Source organism: Paramisgurnus dabryanus, chromosome 4 (genome assembly GCF_030506205.2).
Source record: "Paramisgurnus dabryanus chromosome 4, PD_genome_1.1, whole genome shotgun sequence".
In the NCBI taxonomy this organism is placed as follows: Eukaryota; Metazoa; Chordata; class Actinopteri; order Cypriniformes; family Cobitidae; genus Paramisgurnus; species Paramisgurnus dabryanus.
Genome location: NC_133340.1, coordinates 35,625,511 through 35,650,402, shown reverse-complemented (window position 1 = coordinate 35,650,402; position 24,892 = coordinate 35,625,511). Strand labels below are relative to the sequence as shown.

Here is a 24,892-nt window from a genome sequence, read left to right as displayed (position 1 = left end):
ATAAGCATCTGAAATGTTTTCTTTTCCAACCCCAGAAATTAATTTTTGATTGACAGATGTAAATACAAGAAACAATGCGTACATTTCTTTTCAAATGCTTTAATCTGATCCTTGTCATTTTCTCTTCAGAAGAGATCAGCAGTTCCCAGTTCTCATGATTAATATTTCTGATTTGGTTTTCCTGAAAGACATAAACATTGTATTATATTATGATAAATATACAAATATACAGTTGATACAAAAAGTATTTATTTCAGCTGTCTGCGTGTATGCATGCACATGTGACGTACAGTCTCTCCACACACAGCATGCACTCGTTGGCGTACGTATTTCCGTCATCGCCACACACAGGTGCAAGGTTCAGTGGACATGCATTGATCTCTGCCATGTCGGCACACACAGGCTACAACACAACACACACACATAAAATAAAATACTTTACATTCCAAGATCTTAAAATTGATCAATAAAAGCAAGTAAATATATAAAAATATATTTTCATATAAAACAAAATAATCCTTTTACTTTTCGATATGAGCCAGTTGACCCATGAGCTCCTGAAACAAAGTTGCAAAAGTTTTCACTGTTTTTGTTTTTTTAATGTTTTACTGTGTCACCAAGGTCAAACCTGTTTTAGGCAAAGGTATTGCATGCCATCTTTATTTTTAGAGAAGTCAGGGAAGTTAAGCTAGTTACACAGCTTAACCCTTAACTCTTTACAGATATACATTCAACTCATTAATGATGCTAATTTATTAATGTTGTAATAAAAATACTTTTTGTATTACCTGAAGTGAGCAGGAAAAGCAGGCCGAACAGCAACACTCTCTTGTACATTTCAGCAAAGAATGAGCTCAGTTATACTCACATGACTTTATATGGAGGCTATAAAGTGTGGGAATTGTAACACTTGAATACACAGAAATATTTACACCGTCCTAAAGCAGACCTCATACTCACTCTGGTGGTGATAAGACTAACGTAGTGTACAGTAGAATGTATTAATGTCATACACTCTAAAAACAAACGGTGCTATATAACACCAATAGTGGTTCTTTGGTCGTAATCATAGAAGAACCATTTTTAGTGCCATATAGCACCGCTGAAGCACCTGTAAAGCACCTGTGTAGAACCATATAGGGACCATATAGCACCAAATAGCACTATATGGTTCTACACGGGTGCTTCACCGGTGCTATATGGCACTAAAAATGGTTCTTCCGTTTGTTTTTAGAGTGTAACCGGTTGTAAACTAAATACATATACATACATTCATATTAGGCCTCTTTAAAGGGTACAATCCCAACTTTTTTTCCCGAGAGTGTAGGATAAATCCTGTACGTAAAATTTGCCCCATAATATAATATTATATATAGAGAGTTTCTTGTTACTTGTTATCAGAAAAAAACTCTAAAAGGACAAAGGAAATTTGCGTTAAGTCCACAAAAGTTGTTTGTTTATGTTTTTACTGTTAAAACCGTCTAATGTAAAATACAATGATTTTATATAATAATTAAATTGTCTCATCTGTGGTAATATAGAATGCTTTCAATTTTGTTTCGTTTTTGTCATTATCCCCATCTGCTGGTCATTACATGTCATTGCATGAAGAGTTGGCAGCATGCAGATCAGATAAATAAATGTAATGATAAAGGTATGAAATCAGAGGCGTTATGCCCATTCAAACTGAGGGGGCACGTCCTTGGTTTTTTTGAGCCAATAGATTTTTCATCCAACCTCAAAATCAAAGATGCGTCTATTAATCTTTTATTTGACTTTTTATCTGTTTAATATGCACAATATTATAAATATCGTCACTTTTCGGAGATTTTCGCCGTTTTGATAGTGTTTTGATCATGTTACATTATTTTAGTCTGGCAGAAGCTGGCGCTGCAGTCAACGGAGTCGCAGACGCCATTAGGGTCTGAGCGCGCTCACGAGCTCTCTGCTGTTGCTGCTGCATTTTGCTATCTGAAGAATTAACGTGTTAGAAACGCTCACAACATTTCCAAACCCCAGTACGGTAATGCAGTTAACCTCCTCTCTGTGTAGAAAATGTATGGTTTAAAATGTGACGGTCTCGACGTTATATTAGTAGAGATTTCTAGATTTGTCTTTTTGGCACAACGCCAAAGTTCACGGGGGCGCGGAATCACACATGCTCACAAATGAGGTAAAATTTAAAGCAAAAATCCGTTCCTCTAATAATTGTATCTAAACATATTTTTTTAATATCATTATTGAACATTAAAATTAATCACGTGGCTATAGCTTATGTCATTTTCGTTGTTATTAATTACATTAATTGTATATGATAATGCAGTTGTTGTGCAAAATGCATTAATGAAACAATTAAACAAGTCATTAAGACTTAAATAAATAAAACATGCCGTTTCAGATGTAAATATGATGCATATGTGTCATTATTCCGATTGAATAGTATTTGATATTAAAGTTAGTGAACACTGGAGGTTTTTGCATGAAAGCAGGGTTTTTCAGATTATTAGAAATGTTAAGTGCCATGGAAAAGACTATAATATTTCGTTTGATGTCTGTGTATGCACAAATTTCTGTGAGCTGTGCACACTGTGCCCCCTTAAAAAAAATTGGTGCATGACGCCCCTGTATGAAATTATTTCACATTAATGTTCAAATTGCACAAAAATTCTCCCTTAAAATAGGACAGAAATATTACAAAGTGCAGCTGCTTTCACATGATATTTAAAAAACATGTTTTTTTGAAAGCGGGCTTTTATAACCAAATGATGTTAAAAACAGGACACAGCCTATCAACAAAACATTTGACTACCAAATGATTCAGGTCCATTAGTTTGAGACTGCAGGCTCAAAACACATTAGACAGCTCCTGAGGGTATGTAAAGGTTATTACTCAGTAGGGTTATTAGGTTAATGATTACAAGTGATTATGTTATTATACTAAGATTATGTTGTTTGTTGTTAAAACTGCCAGAAGCAGCAGAAGCTACACTTTTTAGTAGCTCGGCCAAGCTGGATAGACTTACTTAGATGTTATTATAAGAGCTATAATGTTATTAACCCTTTTCAGATAAGCCACATACATTTTTACATGTGCAAAAACCCAATCGCATGTGAATCACTACATCACCAGATGTTTCACGTGATGAGTTTTCATATGGGAATGTTCATGGGATTCACACAAAAACAAAACACAAAAACAAGTGAGAACAATTGGCTTGTTCGACTTCATGTGCCCTGTCCCAAATGGCACACACTCCGGACTTGTGGACTTTTTCAGAGTCCCCAATTTGATCATGTTTCTTGGGCCAAAATCCTGCAATTCACAACCGGAACCAGAAGGTGGTGCTCATCTACTGCAATTTTATACCACATACAGTTCAATCAATCTATCAATCAATGCCATCTATCTATGCCCAGCTTTGAGTAATTTGTATTATTAATGTTTTATTTTCTAAAATATTAAAAAGTTTTCAACACTGAACTTTTATTAAGATAGCTCATTGTAAAACATTTATGAGAAAAAGTTAGTTTGTCCATCTATACAATACCTGTGATGAGCTTTGTAGAATCAAAGATAACTACAATAAACAAGCAAAGCTTGTAATCACTGATTTAACTGATTTAATCAAATGCATTGAAATACCCAAACCATCACTATCCAGATGCTAAGGCTTTAAAATCTTTTCTGATCTACGGTGGGCAAAGTACTAGTGTGAGAGTAAAGTAATATCTGAGATCACACAATTACTGTACAGTTAATTAGGTGAAAGGTGCCACAGGAAAATAAAAATACTCACCTGCGCATAGCTGCGCAAATGGTTAATCACACATGCAATTACATCATGCATCAAAGATCATCTACCACATCATCAACATACATACAGGATATATCAATAGGAATTAAATGGAAACTATAAGTGGGTCTTAATGTGTTGGGTGCTATGGTTGGGTTGTTATCTGGGAACCAATAGAGCACTATTACATCCTACTTGAATAAACCAATGGAGACCATTCAGATTTCTATTGGGTTTTCAGCAGAAAGTTTTCTTTCACTTTTGATTGGATTTCAAACAGCCTCATGTAAAATAAAGGAAAGGTGCATTGATCTTTAAGTGTTTGATCATCTTGAATGATGCAGAAACTGTATTGACACCATCACAGACTGCAGAGGGTTCCATTGTTCCCTGATTGATGGGATACCCATCCGGACCCTTCATAGGACTGCTATAAAATTAAGATTCTGCCTCAGGTACGACAAAATCTCAGTCAATCCTGCATGTTAATCATTAGCCGTTATCTCGTACTTAGTACTTGAGCGTGGAGTTTGGAGTCTGCCCCCCAGATTCAGATAAACACATAGAGAGCTGAAGAAGACAGCAGCCATCCTTTCTCTGACCTTTCTCTAAGGCACAGACCAACATGCTGGAGTTTGCCGGAGTTTTACTATGTGTTACCTTTTTAAGTACCTCATCTTTGGGTAAGTCATTTTTAAAAGTCTACATAATAAAAGATAAAAAGTTATTCCCGGTTATCTCACATGTTTTGTGTGCTTAAAGACTTGGATTATTAAATGCATGATTTATATTTGGGTTCAAGCTAAAATTTTATTTTTATTTTTGTTTATTGAAAATTATTTGTATAAACTGTTACACTTTTGTGCATAAACACACTTTTCATTCATTTTCTGCGGCTTAATCTAATCATTGTAAATATGACTTGGAAGTATATTTGAGTAGTATGTTTGTTTGAATGTATTGTGTTTATATTAGCTTCGAAATGTATACAAATAAACTTAAAGACAGTCAGTGCACAATTTGGGAATCAAATGAAGTGATGCAATCTGAATGTGACACGTCAGTGCTAATGAGAAATGATTGATCTGTACATACATAGAGGACACGGATATCACTTTAAATAGATGCAGTGTATTTCAAATTTTATGAACAAATTTGTGTGCCAAAGATTAATATATTGATTTCTAACATTTAGTCTAAAATGTGTGCTAAAGCAAAGTAGAGTAATGGAATTAGGTTAAATGTTTAATATAAACTATTACAGATTACTGTGAAGATTATGTTATCTGAGACTCGCCTACAATTACAGATAGGACTGCATTCTTTTACTACCATACTACAATTCAATTTAATGCAAGTTCAGCAATATTTAAAATAGTTAACTGAAAGACAGACAAAAACATTTAAAGCAGCAACAGGTTTTTAATGTATGGGTATTTGTATGTTAACCTTACTTTAGTTTAAATCTTGAAAGGTTTCATGGTTATAAAGTGTTTCTGTCCTTTGCCATTTGACTGTGAATTTTAGAGAAACGTTCGATTCACTTCCTGCATGCCTTTCTCCTTTCACATTCCTCACTGGTTCTGGACCAGCTGGGTTTTATTTAGGCCTAGCTCACACTTAACATGGGTAAACATGGCACTGACCAGAATTCAGCAGCAGATGAAAGTCACAGAACGTGTCACAGCATGAAACCTTTGTGTTTTTTCAGGTGCGAGTGCCGGACCTCGGCTGGATAATGACAAACTCTACAGATACAGTTACAGCACTGAGGTTGGGCTGAACAGACCATCAGGTTCCACCAGGGGGAACGCCGGTTTCAGGTTTCACAGTGATGTGGACATCAGCCTCGTCTGGAGGAACCCGGAGGACCAGGATGAACAGTTGCTACGACTACAGGTAAAGGCCAATTCACAATGGTCCAACAAACACCAACATCCACAACATATTAAAGTCTCATTTACTTTGATCCAACAACTGCCAACAGAGGTTTTATACCGAGCCAACAGACGCGTTTGTTGCCATTTGTTGGATCATTGTGAATTGGCCTTAAGATGCAAACAAGTTTTTTTAAAATAAAAGTCTCTTGTTTTCAGATTTCAAATGTTCAGATTGAAAATGCTGTAAAGCGTTCCCGCAAAAACAGCATCTTCTATGGCAGCTCAACAGAAAGCATTCTGGGCAAAGACAGCCTTGAAGCTCTTCAGAAACCGTTTATTTTGCTCTGGAAGATGGGCAAGGTAAAAAAACACCCTTATATCACAACCACATCTAGAGTATTAATCTTGAGACTGTTTACAGATGTACGGATAATATATAACCACTTCATTATGTCTCATTAAATGTGTTGGATATTCATCTTTTCTTCTGAACTATTGTTTTGATTTTGTATGCTTTCAGTTAAGAAGCATGTATACCTATAAGGCGGAGCCTGCTACCATTAAAAACTTGAAGAGAGGCGTGGCCAGCATGTTAATGATGCAGCTAAAATCCGGGAAGATGTTGGAGGTAAAGTGAAAAAAATTTATTAAACCAAACTTAAATGTAAAATTTAATATTTCATGTTAAAACACCTCTTCCCATCGTGACTTAATGTGAAGAGACAAACTGCTAGTGGTACAAAATAATATTTAAAATAAGTGCGGGGCATAGATTAATCTATAGATTAATCTCACACAAAGTAATTTTTTGCATAACATATGAGTTTGTGCTGTGTGTAATTATTATGTATATATAAATACACACACATTCATGTATGTATTTAAGAAACATTTACATGTGTATATATATATATTTATTTATATTTTTATATGTTCTATATTATATATAAATAAGAAACGATATGTGTGTGTGTGTGTGTGTGTGTGTGTGTGTGTGTGTGCGTGCGTGCGTGCGTGCGTGTGTGTGTTTAAATATACATAATATTTACACACACAAAATCATATATTATGCAAAAAATTACTTTTATTTTGTATGAGATTAATCTAGATTAATCTATGCCCAGCCCTGTTTAAAATCTTTGTAAAGTCTGATATTACCACTCACACAATTTTGAATGATTTTAAAACCGCCAAATAAAATAAGTTATCAAAATCTTGAATAAACAGGCAGGATTCAGTGCTCTCAAATGCTGGGGGCGTGTCCATCGGCGGAAACCACGCCCACTCGCGGAAAACAGCCTTTCACATATGGCAAAAAATATATATTTTTAAATATATTTCAAAATATACAAAAAATGGCCAAAAAATATGTTTGCTGAAATATATATTGGAATATGTTTACAATTTTTATAGATTTTTTATGGCCTTATTGTATAGTTTTAAATATATATATATACATTTTTTTTAAGCTTTAAAAAATATTTTTCCTCCATGTATCAGTCCAAGGTAATATATTGACGTTGCAATGGAAGAAAAACTTTATTTATGTTACGACCATGTAAGCAGTTTTAAATAGGTTAAAATTGAATATATATATAAATATACTTTATAAAATTAACTTATTTAGCATATTAGCACATGAAGAATGGGATGTAAAATACGAAATGTATGTGCTTGAAATAATTTAATTAATATATGAATGTTAAAATATATTTCCATATTAAAAAATATATTCAATTGAGCATTATTTTGTACAAAATGTATTTAGCATATATTTAAAAAATATATTTTTTTGCTGTATGGGTTCATATACTGCTGCAATTTGAATGGATGGTTGCGATTGTTTTAGGGCTTTGGTGCGTCATCCGGCCACCATTTTACCCCCCGCCCAAATAATCCTAAACACAGAAATGTGGAAAATCTGTTTAACGTTGTAATTCCACAATTCCCTACTACACAGTTCACTTTATTTCGTGTTTCAGCAATACATTTATAACATTTTGTGTTTAGAAACAATTCTCTGCAGTTACTTTAATAAAACATATTTTGTATTCATGGATAATAACAGTGTATCCAAAAATATGAGAAATGTAGTGCATGCTGATATTATAATGGACATTTTATTCATTATTATGTTTCATCTGCAGGCGGATGCTTCAGGAAAATGTTTGGTGGAGTACAAAGCCACTAAAAACCAGGTGATCCGTACGAAACACATGGAGACGTGCAAAAAGCAGGAGACTGGATTCACTACCCACAGCCCGGTAAGAGGAAATCCTTATTTCTTTCCTGCAGTTTCAATTTAGTCCTGTGTCTCATCTCCTGTCATTTCACAGGTGTTAGGTGTCAGTGGGAATTGTACCTTAGTAACAGTGATCACTCTGGAGAAGGGAATCCTCAAGTCTGCTGAAACAGAAGAGTCACACACACTGTCTGTCAATGCTCGCCATACAGCTGCTACTAAAGTCATGTCCAGGTAGCCAAGAAAACAGATTAATGAATGAAGGAATGAATGAAGGAATGAATGAATGAATGAAATTAAATTGAGTTGAATGAAAGTGAATTAAGTGCAATTCAATTCAATTTGGTCCACATCATCACATTATTTAAAAAATGTAATTTATAGAGCACAAAGTTTTCTGTAACAAGATCATTTTTATCAATTTACTCCATGTGGGTAGGGGACACTTTTTAATTTACTTACTTAACTAAATTAACTTAATAAACGAACTGAATTGAATGATTGAATGAGCTTAGTTGGCAGAGCACCATGCAACCAATGCCAGAGTCATGGGTTTAATTTCAAGGCTATGTGCATGTGTGCAAAAAATGTAGAGCTTAATCAGTTTATCCAGTTTGAATGAAACTAAGGCCTGTCCTGGCTTCCACAGGCAGTCCCTGACACTCAAAAAGATTGAGGTAGGCCCTGCCGAAGTGGCAGGTAAGGACGCAGCCACCGTGGTGAAATCTCTAGATGACAAACTCATATCTGTCGGAGTAGTGGTGGAAAAAGTTAAAGCCATATGCAAAGGATGCCCCAACGTGAGTGATGTTTTCTTGTTACTTTTCAAGCTCATTTGTAGTTATGTTCCTGTATTTTACATTCTATTGATGTTCTTATAGTTAATGGATACTTGGAAAGTGGTGAGATCTCAGCTGGAGCCAGACTCGCTCTCCAAAGCTACGGCCCCGCGAAGCTTCCTGACGCTCTTACACAGCTTGCGCAAAGCCAGCAAGGCGGAGATCCTGACAGTATTGCGCAACTGCAGCAAAACTGCACTGTAAGACCAAACACTACACTGTGCTTTTACTGTAGGTTCATTAAGTATTCCTGGTTCACATTTGTATAATTTAACCATCTGTGACCCGAGATAATATGCAAGATTATAGTTTACGTGCATCTCAGGGCCTATGTCTTTTCCTGTAGCTTAGCTGGTAGAGCATTGTGATAGCAGTGCAAAGGTTGTGTGTTTGATAAAAAATTTACAGCTGGAATTGATTTTGGAAGTATCCCTCTGTGCATGATTTTAATATAATATTTATACCACCTTTTAGTGTGGTACAAGTATGCATAACGGAATACCGTTTTTTTTTTTCATTTAAAAAAACTAATACTTTTTAGACCATAGATTTACATTGTTTTTGTCTCTGTAGACCTCAGCTGGTGGATGCAGTCACATCGGCTCAGACTTCAGCTTCTCTCTCAGCCATCCTGGAGTTTCTGGACTTTAGTAAGAAAGAAGGTTTAGTGCTGCAAGAACGTTTCTTGTACGCATGTGGCTTTGCCTCCCACCCTACAGAAAGCATGCTACAGTCCCTAGTGGTAAGAAATGTTCACATGTTGAAATTATACTGTAACCTGGTACTCTGATACATACATATGTATACATACATACATACATATATATATATATACCGTGGTATAACTAAGGTACAATTTATAAAAGGTAATTGTAAGGTAATAATGTCCAAATAATTAAAGGAAAACATCACTTTTTCAATATTTTACTATGTTCTTACCTTAACTTAGACAAATTAACACATACCTATCTTTTATCAATGCGTGCACTTAATCTTTGTATAGCGCGTTGTGAATGTGTTAGCATTTGGCCTAGCCCCATTCATTCCTTAGGATCCAAACAGGGATGAATTTAGAAGCCACCGAACACTTCCATGTTTTCTCTATTTAAAGACTGTTACATGAGGAGTTACACGAGTAAGTATGGTGGCACAAAATAAAACGTGGCGATTTTTTAAGTAGATAAAAATGAGAACTATATTGTATGGCGGAAGAGCACTTAGTTTGCAACACTTAGATCTCGGGCTCAGTAATATTGACGGAAGTTTGAGCGAGAGGGGGAGTAGTCAGGAGTAATGATATTACTGCGTGCTAACTAAGTGCTCTTCCGCCATACAATATAGTTCTCATTTTTATCTGCTTAAAAAATCTACACGTTTTATTTTGTGCCACCATAGTTACTCGTGTACTCGTCATATCTTAAAATAGGGAAAACATGGAAGTGTTTGGATCCTACACTGAAAAAAGTGATTCATTGAATTTAATCAATTTTTTAAGGTAAGTGGTTGCAATCAATTTATTTAAGCTACATTTAAACAAAAAAAATTAGTAACGTAAAATAAAATATAAAACTTTTGTTTAAATCTAGTTTAAATAAATTGATTGCAACCACTTACCTTAAAAAAATTGATTAAATTCAATGAATAATTTTTTTCAGTGTAAGGAATGAATGGGGCTAGGCTAATTGCTAACACATTTACAACGCGCTGTGCAAAGATTAAGTGCATGCATTAAAAAGATATGTATGTATTAATTCCTCTAAGTTGAGGTAAGAACATAGTAAAATATTGAAAAAATGTGGTCTTTTCCTTTAATACTATGATATTTTTGTAGTTATTCAGTTCAATTCAAATTTGTTTCTATAGCGCTTTATATCAAATACATTTTAGCATAAGAGACATAAGATAAGAGTACAGAAATGAGGAAAATAAATATATAATAAAATACATAGTATTTAAGTTAGTTTTTGAAATTTCTGTCATCATTTACTCACCCTTATGTGTTTCTAAACCTGTATGAGTTTCTTTATTCTGTTGAACACAAAGGAGATATTTTGATAAATGATGGTAACCACACAACTGACGGTACCCATTGACTACATAGTAAGTCAATGAGTACCCTCAGCTGTATGCTTACCATCATTTATCACAATATCTTCTTTTGTGTATAACAGAATTAAGAAACTCAATTAAGAACAACATGGCAGTGAGTAAACGATGACAGAATTTCTTTTTGGTTAAACTATCCCTTGCAAATGTGCTTTTTTGTGTTTCCATTCAAACTGCATTCAAATTTCTTATTAATTTTGTCATTTTTGTGTTTTCTGTAGGATGTCTATCAAGGAAAGATTGGCAGTTCAGAGATTAAGGAGTCAGTTGTGATTATCATGGGGGCTTTAATCAAGAAACTCTGTTTGAAAGGAGGATGTGAACTACCTGTGAGTATAAACACATTGTTGCATTTTTCCATTGTTGTATTTTTGTACCAATTAGTCTTTATATGCATAATAATGTAGATATGATTAATTTAATATGTCAGTAAATTTTCAGCTAAAAGCAAAATTATTATTAAGTTTTCACAACATGTTTGTTTATATATATTTTGTCTAATTGAATTTTAATTACTGTTACAAACCACTGCAACACTCCTACTTAAATTTAAACTGTTATACAGTAAATATAAATCACAGAAAACACATTTCACTGCAGAACTTTCATAATGCTAAAACATTCTTTAGATTTCATCTGGATCTGCTGATCACTGCATATCACTATAACATTTTTAACATCCTAAATGTGACCTTTATGCCACTCAAAGACCTGTTGTTTCATCTTCCTCTAAATCACATTCAACCTAATACATACTGAACGCTTACCTTATCCATGCTCATTATGTTTTTCTTGTTTCTGACATGTAGACAGTTGTTAAAGTCAAAGAGCTGTTACTGGCAGGGCCTGACAGCACACAGGAGGAGTCAGAGGTGCAGATGTACCTGTTAGCCCTCAAAAACGCTCTACTGCCAGAAGCTATACCTCTGCTGAACAAATATGCAGAATCTGAAGTGGGATCATTTAGCACCATTGCCATCACAGCACTGCAGCGATACGACACTCAACTTATCACAGATGAGGTAAAAAACACTGACATTGCCGTTATACTAATTATTATTATTAATGTCTTAGGGGCTGTGCACATTTTGCATCTTTGAATGTAGAGGCGCAGCAAGAAAGCTTAAATAGAAAGCGATGCAGTGCAATGTGTGTCAGTGCTGCAGCCAGTTGAAAATAGTTAAATTTTTCAGAATGCTGTGAAGAAGGCAAAAGGGGCGCAAAATGTGAACAGCCCTTTAAAGGGAACATAATTATGCAAAATTCACTTTTATAAGGTTTGGGGACAAATGTACATTGGCAGTGTGTGAACACAACCCTACAATGGAAAAAATCCACTCTCTCCTTCTTTTTTAATCCCCATTAAACCAAAGCATTCTCATGCTGTTTTGATTCTCTCGTTAATGTGATGTCACACAAACAAAGCCCTGCCCACAGCCACTGACTGGCTTGTTAATTTGACCCAAAATCTTTTCTAAATGTGTTTGTTAGCACATTGTAGCACTAATGTGGCTAAATATACTATTGTCTCGGACTGTATTCACAGGAATCAGATCTATTTTTAACCAAAAGCACTCACTGTCTGTTGGCAAGAGAATGAGGGCAGTAGCTCGTTTTGCATTTAAAGGGGACATATCATGAAAATCTGACTTTTTCCCAGTTTAAGTGCTATAATTGTGTCCCTAGTGCTTATATCAACCTAGAAAATGATAAAACAACAACCTAGTAACTTAGTTTTGGTAAACCATTCTTTGCAAGCATGTGAAAAAATAGGTATTGAAATTTTACTCCCCTTGTGATGTCAGAAGGGGATAATACCGACCCTTAATCTGCATTATCCAACCATGGCACTGCCACTTAGTGCAGAGATCAACTCATTTGCATTTTAAATGACACACCTACAACAGCACATTTTTGCTGATCTATATGGTATTTTGAGCTAGAACTTCACATATGTACTCTGGGGAACCCAAAGATTTATTTCTCATCTTAAAAAAGCCTTGCGAAATGTCGCCTTTAAAGGAACACACATGAAAACAGAGAGCATTTTTGCTTTTGAGAATGCGCACATCTATTCTGGGCTCTTATTGACTTTATTGTTTGGTCCATTTTAAAAAACTTTTTCATTAAATGCTTATTTTGTAATAAAAGAAGTTAATAGGATGACACACCTGTTCGTTTCTCCACAAAACTAATTCCAAACATTCAGACATATGTCTTCAAATTAAAAGGTTTTTAAGATCACAAACAACATTTCAGTCAAATAACCTTAAACTTTTATCCGGTAGTGTATGTCCCATACCACACCCGCTTTAAACATTGTCATTCCACAGGTGAAGAAAACATTAAACCGCGTGTACCATCAGAACCGGCATGTGTATGAGAAGAACGTTCGCTCCGCTGCGGCCGATGTGATTATGAGCAGTAATCCAACCGAAATGGAGGTGAAGAATCTCCTGCTCTCCATCGGACACCTGCCGCATGAGATGAACAAATACATGCTGTCTAAAGTCCAGGATATACTACGCTTTGAGATGCCAGCAAGGTGGGATATACACACACTTATATATAGAGGCTACCTTTACTTACAAAATATATAAAAATATACATCATATTATTATATAAATATATGATATCATGAATATGCAAGGTACGTTTTATGTCACAATGTCAGAGAAAAGAGTCTAAAATGGTCCCTAGCCATCACTGGGGCAGCACCCTTTAAAAATGTCTCAATATTTAGGCACGTATACATTTTGTAATATACATTTGGTTCCATTATGTATATCTGAGGTACTAATACTAACATTTTAGCCATTTTTGATGCAGCATGTTATTATCACATAACATTATTACTATTATTATATAGAAAATTTTAAATAGGGTTAAAGACTGAAACACTGAATGCGTTATCCAACAGCATCAGGAGGTTCCCTAAATGTACAAACTTTTATTCTGAATGATTGAATGTGACATTTGTATGAACTGTCTTCTGTCTGGTTTGCAGCGAAATGGTACGGAAAGTTATAAAGGATATGGTTTCCCACAACTATGACAGATTCTCAAAGACTGGCTCCTCCTCCGCTTTCTCAGGATTTATGGCAAGTAAGTGACCTTCTTTCCTGTATCTGTTTCTGACTTTTAAACTTTGACCTATAACGATGGTATTTTTCATTAAATGATTCTGGATACTCTGATATTTTATGCCAAAAATCATTAGGATATTAAGTAAAGATCATGTTCCATAAACACATTTAGTAAATTTCCTACAGTAAATATATCAAACATTTATTTATCATTAGTAATATGTCTTGCTAAGGCAATTTTCTCAATATTTTGATTTTTTTGCACCCTCGCAATCTTGATTTTCAAATAGTTATATCTCAGCCAAATATTGTCCTATCTTAATAATGCATCATACAATTGACAGCTTATTTATTCAGCTTTCAGATCATATTTTAAATATTTAAATCTCTATTTAAAAAAATGGACCCTTAGGACTAGTTTTATGGTTCAGGGTTACATATATGTATTTAATGTGAAAAATTACAAAATTGGAGAACAGTAAGATAAAAGTGTATGTTTTGGAAAATGTGCACTGCAAAAAATGACTTTCTTACTTAGTATTTTTGTCTGGTTTTCAGTAGAAATATCTAAAAATTCTTAAATCAAGATGCATTTTCTAGACAAGCAAAATAACCTAAGAAAATAAGTTGTTTTTAGACGAAAAGTATAAAATTTAAGTGAATTGAAAAAAGCAAAAATATTGCCAATGGGCGGAGAGAATTTTTCTTGAATATTTAAGAAAAAAGTAAACTTATTTCAAGATTTTTTTCTTACCCCATTGGCATTTTTTTGTGTGCTTGTTTAAGCACAAATTCACTTAAATTTTATGTTTTTAGTCTAAAAACTTGATTTAGTTTTTAAGGTTATTTTGCTCATCAAGAAAGTGCATCTTGATTTTAGAATTTTTAGATATTTGCACTGAAAACCAGAAAAATTACTAGGTAAGAAAGTCATTTTTTGCAGTGTGACTTTCTTACTTAGTATTTTCTTTTTGTTTCCTTGTTTTTTTGTACAAATGTCTAAAAATTTTTAAATCAAGATGTCAATGTGAAAATAAGTCAAGGTTTTTGACAAAATTTATCAAATTTAAGTGACTTTGTGGATAAAACAAGCAGAAAAATTGGCCAATGGGGTAAGCTAATTTTTCTTCATTTTTTCTTGAATTAAGTGTTTACGAAAAAAGTTCAAGATTTTTTTTGCTTACCCCATTGGAAGATTTGTTTGCTTGTTTAATCCACAAATTCACTTAAATGTGTTTTTTTTTTGCCTTAAAACTAGACCTATTTTCTTAGGTTATTTTGCTCACCGAGAAAATGCATCTTGGCTTGAGAATTTTTAGATATCTGTGCTTAAAACAAGACAAAAATACTAACTAAGAAAGTCATAAAAAGTAAAAAAAAATCTACCAATGTGGTAAGCAAAAAAATCTTGAACATTTTACTTAAACACTAAAATCAAGAAAAATTTTCTCACCCCATTTGCAGATTTCTTTGCTCGTTTTAAGCACAAAATCACTTAAATTTGATATTTTTGGTCTAAAAACTAGACATATTTTCTTGGGTCGTTTTGTTCATCAAGAAAAAGCATCTTAATTTAAGAATTTTTAGATATTTTTACTGAAAACAAGACAAAAATACTAAGAAATTTTTTCTCTAGAAAATAATTTTTGCAGTGTAATGCGTAGTTTATGTAATTCTGCCTGTGAGTACTGCTAACCTAAACGGTCAATGACTTCACTAAACTATAATTTCAATATACACAAAAAATACTTTTTCCAGTTGGTTGTATGTGATCGCAAAAATGTCTCAAAACAAAAAAGTGGATCTGACTCATGATCATTTCTTGGTTTGATATGTATGTATAAATGTGCCTTCATTTTCAATTTATGAGATATTTGTAAGCGTGTTTCATTTATTTCTTAAAAACAGGAAATGCCGATATCACTTGCACCTACAATTTGGACATCCTTTACTCTGGCTCGGGCATATTGAGGAGAAGTAACATGAACATTTACGCCCAGAGCAACGATGCCCTTCTGCATGGCCTTCAGGTACAGCAAGCACAAGTTTTTCATATTATAATTACATAAGCTTGTGTGCTGACCTTTAATTATGCTGTGTCTCAGGTGACAATCGAAGCCCAGGGTCTCGAGTCTCTGATTGCAGCCACAGCAGATGAAGGAGAAGAAGATCTGGAGTCCTTCGCTGGCATGTCAGCTCTGCTGTTTGACGTACAGCTCCGTCCGGTGACCTTCTTCAAGGGCTACAGTGACCTGATGTCCAAGATGTTCTCTATGTCTGGAGACCCAATCAATGTCGTGAAGGGCCTTATTCTGCTCACGGACCACTCACATGTACGCCATTCACATTTAGCAGATGCGTTTATCTAAAGTGACTTTGCGAGCTTCACATTTATATGTGTGTTCCCTGGGGATCGAACCCATAACCTTTTACATAACTCTACTGGCTGAGCTACAGGAACACTATGACATGAATCTCATAGATGAGATGGCACTTACTGTTCTTCTGGCAGTGAAGATATATCCATTTATTAACTCGCAACTATTTTTCCCAAGGTGATTACACTGCAATCTGGTATAAGAGCCAATGCTGAGTTCCAAGGCAGCCTGGCCATCGATATTTCTGGAGGAATGGAGTTCAGCTTGTGGTACAGAGAGTCTAAGACCAGCGTCAACAACAGGTAATATTTTATACAACTATACAAAGACCTGCTTGAAAGGTTGTTCCACATGATTCCACAGAAGAACCATTTTTGGCTGAGTGGTCCATAAAAAAAGGTTGAAAAGCCAAGAAATTGTTTTTTTAGGGGACGTATACACCAAAGCATTTATACACTAGTGAAAACACCAGGCAGACACCAACTGTGGACGCTTGCAAACATTACTTAAGCTAAGCACTTTGGTTGCTATTGTTTGGTTGTTGTACGATGCGCTGGTTGGTTGTTGTGGTATTTGTCCCGCCCCTTCTCCACTGTGATTAGATGGCACAGTGAAAAGTGACATTGACAAGTTGAGCGTTTCACCCAAAGTTGAAAAAGTTGGCCACTTAGGGGGCGTGCACAGCTTTTACGCCCGCGCCTGGGGCATGTTTTCAATTGTTTCCAATTGAAGTGAAAACTGGTTCTTGGCGGTTTTTCCACGTGCCAAGAGTTGAATAAGGGGTTGTGTACACCAAAACTTTTACGCCCGTGGCCGGCGCATGTTTTAATTGTTTCCAATAGAAGCTCTCGTTTTTCAAATAAGCCAGCAGCTAGCGGTTTTCTTCCGCGCTGAAAACCGACGTCCAGCGGTTTTTCCGCACTCAGCACTGAGCACCGAGAGTTGAAAAATGTTCAACTTTGGATGAAAAGCTCCGCTCGTCAATATCAGTTCTCACGCGGCCGTCCAATCACAGTGGAGGTGGGGCGGGACAAGTATCACAGCAACCAACCGTCTCACAGCTGACGTATCAGAGCTACCAAAGCGCTTACCTGAGTAAAGCTGGCACTCAGCTGATAAACAGCTGGCATTCGGCGTTGTCCAGGCGTTTTCAGCCGCGTTTAAAAGTTTTGGTGTGTCCAGCCCCTAATATTCAACTTTAGGTGAAAAGCTCCGCTCGTCAATGTCAGTTCTCACACGGCCGTCCAATCACAGTGGAGGTGGGGCGGGACATTACCACAGCAATCAACCAGCTAACAGCTAAAGTATCAGAGCTACCAAAGCGCTCAGCTGATTGGCACTCAGCTGAAAAACAGCTGGCATCGGCGTCCTCCAGGCATTTTCAGCCATGTTTAAAAGTTTAGGTGTGCACAACCCCTTGGCGCGGAGTGCGAAAAAATGATGAGCACCGGACAAACCCCTGTTTTTAAAAAGTGTGGCAATTGTTATTTTGGGCACCAAAAATGGTTCTTCTAAATCTATGGCATCGCTGTCGGGAACCTTTTGCGCCTTTTTTTAAGAGTTATGAGCTGCAGGTAGCTCCAAGGGGATTGTCTGTGCAATTTTATTGCACGCAGCTTTGGAAAAAGCGTCTACTTGCCGCGTCTACTTTGCCAGGTATTTTTTTTCACTAGGTTTTCAAAATGCCATCTGTAAATACGAGACTGCGCGTCTTAATATAACGCCATTAATCCTTCCATGATATTCAGCACTAAGCTGCATCTTTAGCCACCTCTCCACATGCTCACGTATGAACGGTTTGTGGATGCGATCAATAGCAACGGAAAAGTGGGCAACGGAAAGATGTTGGGGCTTGGAGTAAAGATCAGGGGTTAAGGGTAAAATTAGGTTTCCCTTGTATGATAGCGATTGTAAGCAATCGAATCCTCTTTAATCGAGCCCTTCAAATAATCCCCAGACACTCACCAAACCATCAAACTGAATGCAAGATAAAAGCCACTGCTTTATTTGAAAATGGCAGAAAGTGGCAAATGCGATACAAAAGTTAAAATGCCAGAATCTTGTATAAATTGTGACTCTGTTTGTTCATTTTATGTTATGTTAATCTTCTCCAATTCTGTTATACTTTACAGTTAACGTTTTCTTTAGTTTTCTGTTCAGTGCTACGGTTTTGCTGCTCTTTGTTTCACACTGGGTATTTTCGGGTTGGCATCTGGTTTTCTACATGAGCCAGCCTTCAGGACGGGCAGGGGCAGGTGTATGGATCAGTGTGGCTAGCTTCAGCTTCTCTTAAAACTGCACACACGCAGGCAGACGGACAAAGACACACTGACAGACAGACAGATAACCCGATACATAAACACACGCGTGTACGCGGGCACACAGGAGTGAGAAACAGACAGACAGCTACACGGTTGTACGCGGACACGCACATGGACAGACAGAGGAGCGGGCTATGTTTAGGATCAGAATGAACCACAGATCTCTCAGGCCCACGAGATTAGCATGCCTCTACTCAAGCCACTCATCGCGGTCGGCCATTTTGAATAGATCATTTAAGGTGGAGGTTGAAAGCGTGGAGCCAGACAGTCTGATGTGATATATGAGCTCAAACGCCAAAACTGACTCAGCAGAGACTCTCGGAAAGAGATTGATATGGAAAGCCTTATCGCAAGCTGCTCCCTGTATGGTGTTGTAGAGAGAATGAATTTAGACCTAAACAGCAAACTAATGTACTTTCGTACACATTTTTTTATGTCATAAAACTGGGGCCCCCTGGGGCTCCTAGTTTGAGATCCACTGATTTAAAGGGAAAGTTGAACATCAAAAATAAACATTGTCATAATTTTCTCATCCTAATGTTGTACTAAACCTGTATGAATTTCTTTTTCGGATGAACAAAAAAGAAGATATTTTGATAAATGATGGTAAGCACAAAGCTGATTGTAACCATTGACTTCCATAGTAGGAAAAACAAATACAATAAAAATCAATGGTTACTGTCAACTGTGTGCTTACCATCATTTATCAAATTATCTTCTTTTTTCAAAAAAGAAATTCTGCCATCATTTACTTTATTATAGTTGTTGCAGACCTTTGTTCTACTGAACACAAATGAAAATATTTTAAGCAAAGTTTGCAAAAAAAAACAATTTTTGAGCACAATTGACTTCCATAGTATTTGTTTTTCCTACTATGGAAGTTGATGGTTCTTCTGCTTCCTGTTTTCCTTTGTGTTCAGCAAAACAAAGAAATGTAAACAGGTCTGTAACAACCTGAGGGTGAGTAAATAATGGCGTAATTTTTCGACAAAGTACACTGCAAAAAATTATTTTCAAGATGCTTTTTCTTGATGAGCAAAACGACCCAAGAATATAAGTCTAGTTTTTAGACAAAAAATATCACATTTAAGTGATTTTGTGCATAAAACAAGCAAAAAAATCTGCCAATGGGGTAAGAAAAAAAATCTTGAACATTTTTCTTAAACACTAAAGTCAAGAAAAATTCAAGAAAAATTCGCTTACACCATTGGCAGATTTTTTGCTTGGTTTATGCACAAAATCACTTAAATGTGATATTTTTTTGATTTTCTTGGGTCGTTTTGCTCATCAAGAAAAAACATCTTAATTAAAAAATTTTAGATATTTTTACTAAAAACAAGACAAAAATACTAAGAATTGTTTTTCTTGAAAAAATATTTTTTTGCAGTGTACACCTCACTTTTGTGTATATTTACATTCATGCATTTGGCACACACGTTTATCCAAAGTGATTTACAGTGTGTTCATACAGACATTGGCATGGCTAACCCAAAACTCTACCAAGTGAGTTACAAGAAAACTTGAAACTCAAATTTAGGCCAGATTTTTTTGTTGTTGCAATATTTATACCATATGCATAATTCCTTTAGTAAATCTGATGGTAAAACAATGAAGGCAGCATATGCAAAACATTTCTATAACTACGAGCAATTCACTCTAGTAGAGAATCGAGTTATGATCCTAAGGAAAATATTGATGATCATTTTATTGTATTGTGTGCACAGGGGAGCGCTGGTTGTCATTGGGAATGTAACGGTGGACATGGACTTTGTAAGTGCTGGGTTGGAGGTGAGTTTTGAGACTGAAGCAGCCTTGGATTTCATCACCACCGTGCAGTTTTCCGAATACCCGTTCCTCGTCTGCATGCAGATGGACAAAACTACCTTCCCATTCAGGTATGAGTTCTTCTATTATCATCCAGGCTTGTTTTGAAAGAATCATCGCACAATGCAAATTTTTTAAAATATCACAAGCAATACATTGACTATAAATAATAATAAGCTGCATTTTTTTCTTGTTGTACACTGCCAAAAAATAAAAGACTTTCTTACTATTTTCCTTGTTTATTAGTACAAATATCTAAAAATTCTTAAATTAAGATGCATTGTCTTGATAAGCAAAATGACCTAAGACAATTAGTCTAGTATTTAGACAAAAAAACATAACATTTAAGTAAATTTGTGAAAACAAGAAAACCTTCCAATAGGGTAAGAAAAAAATTCAAGAATAATGTGCTTACCCCATTGTTTTTTATTGTTTTAAGCACAAATTCATTTAAATTGCATATATTTTTTTAAAATAGACAAAACAATTGACTTATTTTCTAGATTTATAAAACTAGGTAATTTTGCTAATCAAGAAAAAACATCTTGATTTAAGAATTAAATTGTTCTACTTTAAAAAAAGTCATTTTTTGTAGTGTACACTAAACGAAAAAGGTGCTACGATGGGTTCTTCACAGTGATGCCAAAGAAAAACCTATTTATAGTTTCCCAAAGACACATTCAGTTAAACCTTCTTAAAATAAACATTTTTCATATCTTTTTAAAGTCCAAGAATTTTTGGGGAACTACAAATAACCTTTTGTGATGTTAAATGTTCTTCATGGAACCATAAATGGTTCTTCTATGGCATTGTGTAGCACCTTCAAATTTAAACCTATATACAATGTATACATGATGAAATTAAAAAACAAAGCATTGTCAAGTAGTCCATATTGGCATCACATGCAAATTAAAGAAAAGGTGTTTCTCCTAATTCTGCCTACAAATGCACGACACACAAGACGTTGGGTGCATCCCAATTCGGGGTGGTCTGGATCCTTCTAAGGCTGCAGACTTTTAAGGCAAGACTCGCTATTTGAAGGCTGCAGCCTCCAAAGGCCACAGAGCAAACTGAAATGAGACAGGGTTGTCTCACTTGCTGTCCCCGCCCTCCGCGCCTGTCAGACTTTTAAAAATAAATATGGAGCTAGATTTTTTTTTATTTTATTATAGAAAATCTGACACATTGATGCAGATTAACTCTTTCCCCGCCATTGACGAGTTTTCTTGTCAATTAAGAGAAAACATTTGCATAAAAATGTGTTCCTGATGAATTTTTATGTTAATCTGCAATACTGTGATTATCCACTAGATGGCGTGGACCAATTTACCCAATTTATGAAAAAAAAACTGAAGCCAAAACATTATTTACTAATTTAAAACTCTGTGTATGTTTTTATAATCATTCTGAATCTAATCTCTAACATAATTATTTTACAAAAAAAAATTGTATTTTTAAAGAAAAACACCCATATTTAGGGGTTAATAAGCAGAGAAAAAATATATTAAATGTTTATTTTCCTGTTTTGTTTGTTTGTTTTTAAAGCAGAGGGTCTGTTCTTTCATTTGATATATTTTTTTATATATATATATTTTTAGAAGTTAATTTTTCTGAAATGCATTTTGTGAAAATCACAAAAAATGCTGGCGGGCAACTTTTCAAAAAATGGCTGGTGGGGAATAAGTTAAACTACCCAACAGTATATAAAATTTACCAATCTTAGAAATATACCAAAGTAAAACGCAACATGCACAATATTGCAGCAATAATATTAATTAACATAATTAAAACATAATTTATAATGATAAAACAGTGACACTTATTTAATTACAGTTCTGAATGTTTATTTCAAAATACCCGAACGTCACAGGTGCGCATTGAATCTTGTGATAGTCAACGCTGTAAAGGTCAGGATACATCTATGGATCCTGGGTTTCAGGGGAAAGAAAGGCCACATTTGGAGGCTGAATGTGAAGGAGCTTTCGAATTGGGACAGCCTTTGGACGCACCCATAGTTTACATGATTTACAGTAGTTTACCGTGCTCCTGAATACTGTAGCTCAGTAATAGAGATTGCGTTAGCAGCGTAAAAGGTCATGGGTTCAAACCCAGGGAACATACATGATGATAAAAAACGGATACCTTTTACATTTGGATTAAAGCAAATGTAAAAGTAAAAGATTTCAGGGTTAGGAATGGGGTTGGCCTTAGAGCTGAGGTTGGGTCATGAACAACAACCATATCCAATCAATCGTCTCTGATTTTAATGGATAGGTTGTAGTTAGAAACAGTTTAACAGGAATGTTGTTTTAAGACGCTGATCCAGGAACACACCTTTCCTGGCAAAAGTCACATCATAACATACATTTACATTTATTCATATAGCTGACGCCTTTTATCCAAAGTGAATTACACACACTGTAAAAAAATGCTGGATTAATTTCATTGGGTCAAAAGGGATAACCCCAACCCGTTGGGTCATAATTTAACCTATGTTGGGTTGTTTTAACCCATTGTTGGGTCAAATATAAACATTTATTGGGTTAATTTAACCCAACGGCAGGGCTAGACCCTTTATGACCCAAAGCTGGGTTGAAATTAACCCAGCATTTTTTGCATGAGGAAGCATTTAACATCACCTACACTGTATACATTAAAGGGTCTATGTTCTAAGATAAAGGTTCTACTGTATGTTTTTCTTACATTTTATAATCTAGAGAAGCTTTGTGTAACAGAAAGGTTCTTAGAACTAACCTTTAAGGAACCTTTTTTTAGAACAGAATTTCGCACATTTGTTAAATAAATCTAACCTGTTACTTCTCATGCACTTTAGAGAAACGGTGTCCAAGTTGGAGAGACTGCCCTCAGGACAGAATTTCAGCTCGAGGAGAAGCAGGGAACAGCTGGTGCCCGGCTCAGAATTCCCTCTACACCAGGAGAACTCAAACATGTGCAAGAAAGTCTTCGAGCAGAGCTGGTAGTCTAGCCGGGTCTGCTCTGGATGCTTAGCAAATGTATGTTTGTTTTATACAAGCAAACGCTCTACATCTTACTGTCGTTTGCTTGTGTGCATTTTGAGGTGGCTAAATATGCTAAGACTTTGAGCTGGTCAAGCTTAGAGTTTTACTTTAAGGGACCTTACAAAAAATACTGCTGTTTGAAATATTTAGCACCCATATTTTTTGTCTAAACACCCAGATACATTTTAACGTTCGACAAAATCTGGTTAGGATAACCAATGGCACTCTCGTCCTATGACGGAATTATTCAACCCATAAAAAAAATCTTTAAAGTGCATTCTAACAGGCCCATTGAAAGACTGTGTATTTGAGGTACTGTGTTATTTATTTAATCAGAGGGCAGGACACACTTCATCCCTCCACAGGCAGTTCAGACAGCCTGATTTCCATAACTACACCAGATGTTTACATTCTTCAGAATATTTATGGTCTTGTACATGGAAGGATAATCAATTATGAATAAAGATGTTTTTTGGACAAAAGTGATTTTTTGTGGCATCTTTATGTATTGAAAATGTTAAATGTATGCAATATATGCAAAAACAGCAATAGCAAAAATACATTTCCTACAAATAACAACTAGTACATACTACATACACTTTTGAATACATTTTATTTTCTATATATCAAAATAGGAAGTTGGGGTAGAACATACTTGCATTTGACAGTTACTGTATGCATTTTGGCAGACTTACAATCCATTCAACATATCTACCTTTTTCTTTATAAAGGCCCACTAAAGTATAGAAATGCGCAGCTTTAAGTAATTTTGTGTTTATTTCATTTGAATTGAAACAGGTAGTCAGCACGGAACATATTAATGTGCACTGTGTAGATTTTGGCGGCATCTAGCGGTGCGGTTGCAAACTGCATCGAACGCCTCAGTACACCGCTGAACCTCCCCCCTTGGAGCACATAGAGAATCTGCGGTAGCCACCACATGGCAAATATGTCATCATCTGAGGCTGTTTTCACATTGGCCTTGTTTGCTGTAGTCCGAGTCTGATTCTTCCCGCAACGTTGGTCTGATCTCACTAGGGCTGAGTATCGATTCAGATGTTCCAGATCGATTCGATTTCGATTCACAAGCCATCAAATCTATTCGGCTTGGATTCAATTTTCGGTTCTGGTTCTTGGGTCGGCTTTTATACTCGATTCTCGATTCAACTCAATGAATATAGATTTAATACAAATACTATATTAATAAAAAAGAACAGTGAACAGCAGTTTAGAAGTGGGTAAGTAATAAAAAGAAATTAAAAGCCACAACACTACTGTCGTTGTCTTGCTTGCAAAATCTAAAATGCTTCCATACCTCTGACTTGTTATGTGACTATTTATTAAAGCACCCGAAACCGCCATTTTAAGGACTAAATGAATGATTGACAGGCTCGCCTCTCGC

At 35.5% G+C, this 24,892-nt stretch overlaps 3 protein-coding genes across 4 annotated transcripts in view; 1 reads left to right on the top strand and 2 right to left on the bottom strand.

Annotated features, from left to right (window-relative positions):
- Positions 1-83: 83 nt before the first annotated feature.
- Positions 84-914, bottom strand: spink4 (serine peptidase inhibitor, Kazal type 4). The gene is made up of 4 exons (XM_065254387.1): positions 789-914; positions 526-557; positions 291-403; positions 84-181 (listed from the first exon to the last, which is right to left on the bottom strand). The coding sequence occupies exons 1-4, from the start codon at positions 835-837 to the stop codon at positions 136-138; spliced, it is 240 nt and encodes a 79-aa protein (XP_065110459.1). The 5' UTR covers positions 838-914; the 3' UTR covers positions 84-135.
- Positions 915-4,063: 3,149 nt separating this feature from the next.
- On the top strand, positions 4,064-23,976 carry mttp (microsomal triglyceride transfer protein). Its single transcript, XM_065254384.2, has 18 exons — positions 4,064-4,477; positions 5,506-5,693; positions 5,891-6,034; positions 6,195-6,302; positions 7,822-7,938; positions 8,011-8,150; positions 8,566-8,716; positions 8,798-8,955; positions 9,329-9,497; positions 11,083-11,190; positions 11,671-11,883; positions 13,195-13,406; positions 13,869-13,966; positions 15,856-15,977; positions 16,053-16,280; positions 16,503-16,627; positions 20,371-20,541; positions 23,304-23,976. The coding sequence occupies exons 1-18, from the start codon at positions 4,420-4,422 to the stop codon at positions 23,449-23,451; spliced, it is 2,658 nt and encodes an 885-aa protein (XP_065110456.1). The 5' UTR covers positions 4,064-4,419; the 3' UTR covers positions 23,452-23,976.
- LOC135735814 (uncharacterized protein C4orf54-like) overlaps positions 7,944-24,892 on the bottom strand; it is a 32,990-nt gene continuing 16,041 nt past the window's right edge. Inside the window, exon 3 of one of the 2 annotated variants that reach the window (XR_012336568.1) lies at positions 7,944-8,080. The gene's annotated coding sequence lies outside the window, so the exon portion shown is untranslated. The remainder of the gene's footprint in view (positions 8,081-24,892) is intronic. The other variant, XR_010527705.2, reaches the window with a different exon arrangement.